General features: G+C 47.4%; 1 protein-coding gene across 4 annotated transcripts in view; it reads left to right on the forward strand.

The window, feature by feature from the left end:
* Nucleotides 1-6518, forward strand: part of CCDC13 (coiled-coil domain containing 13) — a 34549-nt gene extending 28031 nt beyond the window's left edge. For 3 of the 4 annotated variants that reach the window (XM_080579537.1, XM_080579538.1, XM_080579540.1), the window contains 2 exons: nucleotides 2483-2594; nucleotides 3139-6518. In XM_080579537.1, the coding sequence (XP_080435663.1) occupies nucleotides 2483-2594; nucleotides 3139-3298 (272 nt within the window). In that variant the 3' untranslated portion in view covers nucleotides 3299-6518. The remainder of the gene's footprint in view (nucleotides 1-2482; nucleotides 2595-3138) is intronic. The other variant, XM_080579539.1, reaches the window with a different exon arrangement.
* The last annotated feature ends 2326 nt before the right edge of the window (nucleotides 6519-8844 follow it).

Below are 8844 nucleotides of genomic sequence, written 5' to 3' on the forward strand. Positions count from 1 at the left end.
CACGGTGCAGAAAGTTGCAGCACGATGTTAGAAGAGTGCTGAGAAGCCAAGTGCAGCAGCCTGTGGGCTTTAGGATATGGAACATTCATCCCAACAGAAGAGCAGTGCTGGGCCTTGCAGAAGTGGTATTGGGTGATACCATTTATGATTCTCAGTAGGGTTTTGATGTAAGATACGTTGGAGCTCTCAGCTGGCTTCTTCTGAGGAAGAAATCGGAGTGTACGTAGGGAGAGGTAATAGGCAGGTGGGAGTTTGGAGACTACAGCTATCAATCACAAGTTTTTTCCTCTGTCTCCCTGCCTTAAATAGTACGGGAGCATTTTGGTGCTGTCTTCTAGAGGAGAATTTAACTGATATTTTGAGCTTAGACTTTTGTACAGCCTGGTAGTGTAAAGCTTTGATGTGTTACTCTGTTATTCTGCATGTGCCCAACTTCGTTTTCCCTCGCAACCTCAAATTGATGTGGTGATGAACTCATCAGGTTCTGAGCCATTTCGATCAAATTGTTGTAACGCTGTGGTAACTCACGTCTGAGAGACCGGCATTTCACAGCTGGAGGAAGCAAATTGTTCCTACCACCGTGACAGGTTCCTTCTTACTAAATACTTAGTTCGTTAGCCTCGTCTGCTTAAGGACTAAAAGCAAATGTCGAAAAGGATTGGAAAGAAGACTAACAAGAAGAAATCCTCTGTGAGTCTGTAAGATGAGTAGGTAACAGTCTCTTTCACCACGGTTGTTTGAAGAGAGCCCAGCCCCTTGTAATGTGCCAAAATTCTCTGGAGTTTGTACAAGGAACAAGTCTAGAAATCTGTAATACATCCCTTCAGCAGAGCGTGTAGGTTATCTAAACGCTTTCATGCCAGATAGTTGAGGAAATGAGAAGGAATGAAAAGCTTGAACATAAGAGACTAGAGAACCCACTAATTAACATAATATTTTCTTTTCTTTCTGAAAGTGCAAAATTGGAGAGAGCTGATCTAATTGCTAATCTAATGTTTCTAGTCTCCTCAATTCAAGGGAAGTAGATAATGAGGCTGAGTAGTTAGAAACAACACAGTCGTGTTTTAAAATTATACGTGCTTTTGTTTTTTTTTTTTATCTGTTTTATCCAAATTTCTAATTAGCAAAGAATAATCCCAGAGGAGAACGGGTAAGTAAAACCAGGTTTTCCTCAGTCCTGTGAAACACAACATCGAGTTCAAAAGCATTTGTTTGTTATACAACAGGACCTTTCTCCCCATATGGTTTTGTCAGAGCAGAGTACTTTCCGACCAGGTTCTTTTAGGTATTCCACACGAGGAGGATTCAGTGTTTTATTAGCAAATTTACTTGAAGGTATTTCACAATACGTGGGTTTTTAATTTAGAAAAAAATGTTTAATGTCTTTTAATTTAGAAAAAATATGTCAGCAATGTACTGAAATCACAACACAGGCACAATGTAGCGACTGCAATGTACAGTTGAATCACAAACATGATTCCTGTCACTTCTCTGGGTGTCACGATGCTGTCTGTCCCCATTTGCCAGGAAGGAATACATGAGTTGAAGCCAGCACAAGCCCATTGTTCTCTTCAAGGTTCGGTTTGCTGGATGATTTTTATATTCTGTGTTGTGCTGAGCCAGTACTTTCTGTGGGTTGTTTTAGGGAAGGCTGTTTACATTTACTCAACTGACACAGCCGTTTATCTACAGCAAAGGCTACCCTCCAGTCCCCTTGGTGCTGAGATAAGTTCAGCTTCTCTCACGACAGCTGTGGTTGCTTCCTACGCTCTTTTCTGAGCTTCGTGAGCACATCATCCTTGCCTGTCTTCTCTGAGCCTTCTTCTGTTGTAGAGATTCCTTGATCGGTCACAGTTTTGATTCTCCAAGCCCAGTAGTAACTTTGAGATAGATTTTCTTATAACCCTTTGTGTATAACCCTGAAAGTTGTGTCCACTTGAAATGGCAGGAGCAATGCTGCACGTTCTGAGAGAGCTTTATTTCGGAAAGCGCTCTTGATTTACAGTCTCAGTTTGACTATACAGGCGTATTTAATTGCTTTACTGAGCTTAACCCACACTGTGTGTATGCTGAGCATCAAAAGGTGCTTTAAAAAAACTGTTCCAGTGCGTGCCACACACGTACCTCATCACTGGCATTCAGTAAGCAACAGTTGTCATAAGCTTGAATGAAATACAATGGTGAGATAAAGGTTAAAATAATACTTTTCAACTGCTTCTGTCACCTGTCGTTTGGGGGCCTTAAATATTTTGGATGGTCTTTTTTTACAGGCAAACATATATGTTACTACCGCGTGTTTTAATTTTGCTAAAAGGAGATTAAAATAAAAGCCTGTCCTATATATTTACACCATCTTTTTGGATATACATAGAACCGAGCAGATCCCTTAGCATTTATTCACTGTTTCCTGAGGTTTACTCGGTGCCTCACCAAGTGAAAAAGATTGTTTTACTAAAGCTCCATTTTGTGATGAAATCTACAGGCCAATCTAGTCACCCAAGACTCACCTTGAACGTGAGTGATAGGAAAGAGCTCTCTGCAGCCCAGCTCTCCAGGCTGCCTCTGGAATCGCAGATAGAGGAGCTGAGCACAAGGTATGTTCTCCCTTCCTCCACGCTGTGTTACTGCCACCTTTTTTCAATAGCTCAATAGTTCAGATTCATTGCTGTCCTCTTAGCAGTGCTATTACCTGGACCAGCTCCTCAGAAAATAAAAAACAGTAGATTGTACAAGTCACAGATCCTCTGGTTTGTTCTTGTCTATGTCCTTCTTACATAACGTTCCTAAAAATTACACCCAGAAATGTTAAGCCAATGTTAAGCAGCACAAAACACTTGCAAGAAAGACACCTTTTTTCTTTTTATTTTTCTTTCCTTAGCCATTGATTTCAACCTACTAGTGAAAACAAAATTATAATTAAAAAAAAAAAAAGTCTGAAAAGTATTTGGTCTTCTAATACCCTTTTCTATCTCAAAGAGAGAAGGAACAAGTGTTTATAAGTCTGCTCTTTCTCAAGCCTGTTATAAAATTACCAGAGAGCATGTGGTTCAGTGTTTTCTTCCCTGGAGCTGAGGCACTGTTCTAATTTGCTTTGAAGCTCCACAGCTCATATGAAAGTTGCCTTTTGTTTCCTCACAGGCTTGTGATCCAGCTGGATGAGAACGAAGCTCTGAAGGCTGCTTTGGAGACTACTGTGAGAAAGAAAGAGGAAGACTTTAAACTGTACCAGGACACAATGGACCAAGTGAGGGATATCTTTCTACAGGCCATTCGGCAGCAGAAACAAGAGAAGAGTTAAGCAAGATATTCAGAGTCCTTTGGACTGCAAAGCAGGGAGAGAGAGAGCCCAGGCAGCGTGCCCACGGATTGAAATGCAGTGGAAGCGTAGTTTTGCAGCCTCGGATCATGTCATGTCGTTAGCATTTGCAGGAGAGGATGAGAAATGGAAATTAAATCCAAAAAGACTGAAGATTTTGCATGTCAGCGAATCGTGAGTTAGCAAGCAGCTGGCTCTCAGGGTGCACGTGTCATAGTTCGGTGCACTTTAGGAAGCTGCACTTCTGCGGTGTGATTTTAGGCAAAAGCTCCCTAGCTTCAAACAAATTTTCCTAGAGAGGGCTCAATATTCATTACGCTGCTGCTTTTATCAGCACATGAAGGAATCTGCAGCACAAAAGTTATGCCAGCCCCCTCCCGAAGCCGTGCCAAGAACAAACTGAGCTCTTTGTGTATCTGCACACTGACACCTGCCCGTCTGGGGTTTTCTGTGGTGCTCAAGTGCTGAGGGAGCGGGTTAGCCTGGCATATGGGTATCTGCAGGAGCATTTTGTGTGGTCTCTGTTGACAATCCCAGCTTATTTCTTTGCTTGAACATACTGGCAGGGTTTTCTGAAGCTCAGTAGAGTTTCCACTGGAAAGGAAAACTGTGCAGATTGCTCCCACGATCAGTAGGACTTACCTTAAATCCAGCTCCCTGTAACAGCTCGTGTGAAACTTGCCATCCAGGCTATCAATTCCCAAATTTCTGGGTCTCTGCAGGCATGCATCAGGCAGATCTTGTTCTCATTAGGAAGAAATGCTAGTGGAACACCGGCAGGTTTTTACTACAGTAGAGGAGGGACTTCTGGAGGTGCTGAAAACTCTCGCATCTTGCCCTTTGCTCTTGCAGCGTGGTGAGAACACCAAACGCAAGCTAATAAGGCATTAACATGCAGGCTGCCAGCAGAGAGCCAGCCTTGGGGATCGCAAGCAACTGGAGAGCTAGTCATTTCTGAATAGTGCCGCTTTGTTTTTCAGATGAAAGTCTTTTGAAAGCTCTTCTCTTTCTGCTTTGCTTTTGTCAGCCCCTTTTTGTGAGCGCGAAGTTTGTCGGATTTCAGCCCCAACTAGCACAGGGTGGAGCTGGGGACGGGCAAAGCACCGCAGCATCAGGATCGGGTTCTGGCTCTGCTTGCGCTGAGATAAAGCAGAGAGAGCGGAGCAGGAGTTATCCAGACGTGGTCAGAGCAGTGTGCTTCCCGTCTTTCTCCTGCTCAGGTTCGGAGGTGTCTCTTCAGACAGGTCGCAGAGTCCGGAGGCGATGGAGGTGAGGAGAAGCTCAGCACCCGGCCGTTAACCCTGCCTGTGCTTTAGAGCCCTGCTCTGCTCCCCCAGCGCTGGCTTACAGCCGAGCAGAGCTGTCAGGTGCCTCTCTCGAACAAGCAGGACCGAAACCGCTCGCTGCCAGATGCCTCCTGCTCACCCTGCCAGGAGCATCAGAGGAAAAGACATCCTGCAACCCACAACGTGCTCCTGGCAGCTGGAGGAGCTGTAATTCCTGGATCGGGAGACAGACACGGGTCTCATCCAAGTGAGCCGTGGTTCATTTCTGCCCAGCCCTATCCTGATGATGCACAAGGTAGAGTGAGCAGACCAAAGAGAACAGTTCAGCACACCTCTGACAGGTATTTTCAGAACCTGCAGTAGTGAGCACACCCTAAAAAGTGTCCTGAGCTGTGGCAAGACTCGTGGAGGTTTTGCTACGCGGTGGCTGCTACACTCAGGCTGGCAGCTTGCAGCTGGCCTCTGATTTCGCTTACACAGAAGTGTGAATCAATAATATTTCCCCGTAAGTACACGAGAGGAAAGCTGCCGTCCTTCCCAACACGCGATCAGCATCTGTCTCCCGTCCTTGTGCTGCAGCAGTGAATGTCGTACCGCTCTCTAGCAAAATTCTTCCCGGGGTGGCTCTGAGTCAACCCAGGAAACTCCGAGAGGAATGGGAGCGCTGTATGTTACAGAACACATATGGCTCGCTAGCACGTGGCGCAAACTTCTTCGCAAGTGCTGCAACACTTGTTTCTTTAAACATATGCTTGTTTGGGGTTGCACGGAAGCATTTTCTCCCTTTTTTTTTACTCACACATGCAACCACAGGGTGCCTTGAAGAAGGAGGATGGAGTAAGTCACAATGAAATGGCTTGTTTAGGGAGCCCATACCCGTAAGGAACGTTCCTCATGGAAATACGCGATCTGTCTCTGAGCACAGGGCAGGGGGGATCGGAGAGCAGTCCAGCCCTTCTCAGTTTCCACCTGAGTTTTGAAATAAGTTCCCTCTGCACCTCCAACAGAGAGACCTGACTTTGAATTCTCTCCGTGCTGACTCTTTAAGGAACTGATTCCCATTTTTCAAGGTATGAGAGCAATTTTCTACCAGTGCGTGTAGTTCTGTCACTGAAGATAAGAAACCCAGTCGGATCTTTGAAGCAGCAGCCCTAGTTCAGCTGGCTGCAGCGGCCCCGTACCTCCCAACCCATCACCCAAAACCAGTGAGAATACTGGTGTCACTGCCTGCAAAAACCCTTCCTGCCATTCCCCACCCACAGAATCTCCCCAGAAAGCTTGATGTGCTGTCTGAGCCACGTTTCTTTTAGAGATGCAGCTGGGCTTGATCTGAAACCTTCAAAATCCCCTGCTTTCCTCGGAAGTTTCTCCTGGCGGATAAGTTCCAGCCTGTGAAACTCCCCTGCCTTCATTCTCATTTGAATTTCTCTGGCTTCGGTTTGCAGCCAGCCGTCACGATGCCTTTCTCCGCTGGAAAAAAGCGGCGTGAGTATCCGGCATCTCCTCTCTGGGACAGCCTTCATGCAGCGTAAAGTCGTGTCACAGGCCACTTCTTGATAAACTCCGAGTTTTTTCAGTCTCGTAGTTAATGGCAGGGACAAGCTTGTGGTGACAATGCCCCGTGCTGCTGACGCAGGCTGGTGGCTACAGTTAAGCTGTGAAGAACGGCCCAAGTTAATTTTGCTGCAGATATTTGAGGCTGTGGATGCTCTCCGTTAGGATTCAGCCAGCTTTTAGCCAGCGTGCGCTAAGAGCACGAATACTCCAACCGCTTGGGCTGAGCCAAAGGTTGTCTCCCGCCCCGGAGTGCTGGGCAGAGCACTTCCACGGAGCAGCCAGAAAGTGCCTGACGGATGCATCCGATTTTAAAAGCACAGCTGAGCCGCCGGGAATAAAGCCCGATGACCTTTGATTAATTGTCAGCATTTTCCTCTCGGTCTGTCGTGAGCAAGCCTACCTAGGGACAGCAGGCACTGCAAGAGTGCAGCCTGCGGAACCAGCTGGCCACAACGTGAATTAAGTTGCATTAGCACGGCTAAATATAGATGGCATCGACAACGCGCGAGCTCTCCGTGCCCTGGGCTCTGCCGAGCCGAGCGCGGAGGATCGGAGCCGATCCCACTGTAACTGCTCCGATTTAGAGCCGCAGGTTTGGGCTGTGAGCGCTGCGTGCCCCACGCGTTCAACCCTCGGGGGTTTTTGCATTTTGGGGCTGTCACCTTTCCGAGGCACTCGCTCCACCCCAGGCTGTCACCTTGCTTTTCAGCAGCACTCCTTGGGTGATGGAAAGGCTCCAGAGCAGGGTGAGGCGTGAGGAGGAGACACTTTTAAGTCCTATGCAGGGGGAAATTAGGAGGAAGGGACACTGCAAATCTGCTTTGCCCACCCCTTCGGCAGCTTACGGCCAGCAGCTGCTACTGCCCTGCAAGCGGCGGGGCCATCGCCCCGTGCATGACCGATGAATGAGGATCGGCTTTAAATGGAAAAACACCGTAGCAGAGCCCCTGCGCTCTAAATTAAGCCACCACGGAGCCAAGAGGGGTGTTGGGTTTCTCTCCTCATCCTCTCCCCGCTGAGCCCAGCTCGCGAGCCGGCCGATCCCGCGGGACAGGGCGGCCCCGTGCAGCAAATGCCACCTCAATCCCCACGCGTCTCCCCTTACAGACCAAAGGCTCCAAATCCCATCTGCTGGCACGGGGCGAGCTCCCGGGGCTTAGAGCAGCCCGTTTGTCAGCAGGAATCGTTAGCTGGGCTTTCTCGGGAGAGAGAGGGGATCTTGGCAAGAGGGGGTAAAGGTGGTGGGCTTCAACCGACGCTGGGCTGTCCCTGAAAGGCGGTGGGAGCCTTCTTCGGAGTCCTTCCCAGGGCAGCAGGAGGGCCTTGGGTGGGATTCTGTGCCCCAGGGGACAGGCTGGATGTTCTGGGGGTGCTGAGAGGGGTCCTGGGGGTGACCTGGGATGGGAGGTTGGACGGGCGGATGGATGGATTCGTGGGTGGATGGATAGGTCAATGGATGGGTGGGTGGGTGGGTGGATGGATGGACGGACGGAGAGACGGATGGATGGATGGATGGATGGATGGATGGATGGATGGATGGATGGATGGATGGATGGATGGATGCGTCTCCCCACATTCCCTTCTCCCACACCGTCCTTGCAGGGAGGTGCCTGCTGAGGTCCTGGTGTGGCCGGCACGTTCCCAGCAGTGTATGTGCATGGACAAACCCAACGGGGTACCTCAGGCAGTATAAAACAACCACATGGTTTATTATAACCCTCTTTCCTTCCAGTTCACCCCATAAAGAGCTGCTCCAGCAGCAGGGAGACAGCCATATAAAGCAGGATGAGGCGGCAGGGACGAGGGTCCTTTGGTGTCCCCATCAAACAGAAAAAAGAGAAGCAGAATCCTCTAGGTTGGAAGAGACCTCCAAGATCACCCAGTCCAACCTCTGACCTAACACTAACGAGTCCTCCACTAAACCATATCACTAAGCTCAACATCTAAACGTCTTTTAAAGACCTCCAGAGACGGTGACTCAACCACTTCCCTGGGCAGCCCGTTCCAATGCCTAACAACCCTTTCGGTAAAGAAGTACTTCCTAACATCCAACCTAAACCATGTTTGTGCTGTGCCTCTGCAAGCTGGAGCTGGGTGCCTTTCACCGAACCCCACCGCCTTCCTGCTCGCTGCCCTGGACGCTGAAGAGGGCCACAGCTTCCAGCAACCTGCCAGATGTTGGAAAAAATTGTCATTAAAATCAGCTCGAGGCCATAAACAACCCCTAGTCATAAAGCAGCAGTGCTGGGGCAATAAAACACAGAGGTGTCCCCTGTGCCGAGGAAGGCACGCTGGTCACATTAAAAATAAATCTTATTATATTAGAAATCAAGAGCATTTTTTTTTCCGAATTTTTTATCCTCTCCATAAATTAAAGTTAAATGATTTTTATCACCACCCTTCCCAGAGCCTCGTGAAAAACTGCCGCACAGCCCGCCACCTATATTGCACTTTTAATCCGGCAAGCTCACAAATTACTCTGGGTAAAAATAATAAAGTGAAATAAAGTGAAATAAAGTGAAATAAAGTGAAATAAAGTGAAATAAAATGAAATAAAAATAAAATAAAATAAAATAAAATAAAATAAAATAAAATAAAGCAAAATAATATAAAATAAAATAATAAAATAAAGCAAAATAAAATAAAGCAAAATAAAATAAAATAAAATAAAATAAAATAAAATAA

The sequence above is a fragment of the Anser brachyrhynchus genome, assembly GCF_964034855.1.
Source record: "Anser brachyrhynchus genome assembly, chromosome: 2".
Lineage (NCBI taxonomy): Eukaryota > Metazoa > Chordata > Aves > Anseriformes > Anatidae > Anser > Anser brachyrhynchus.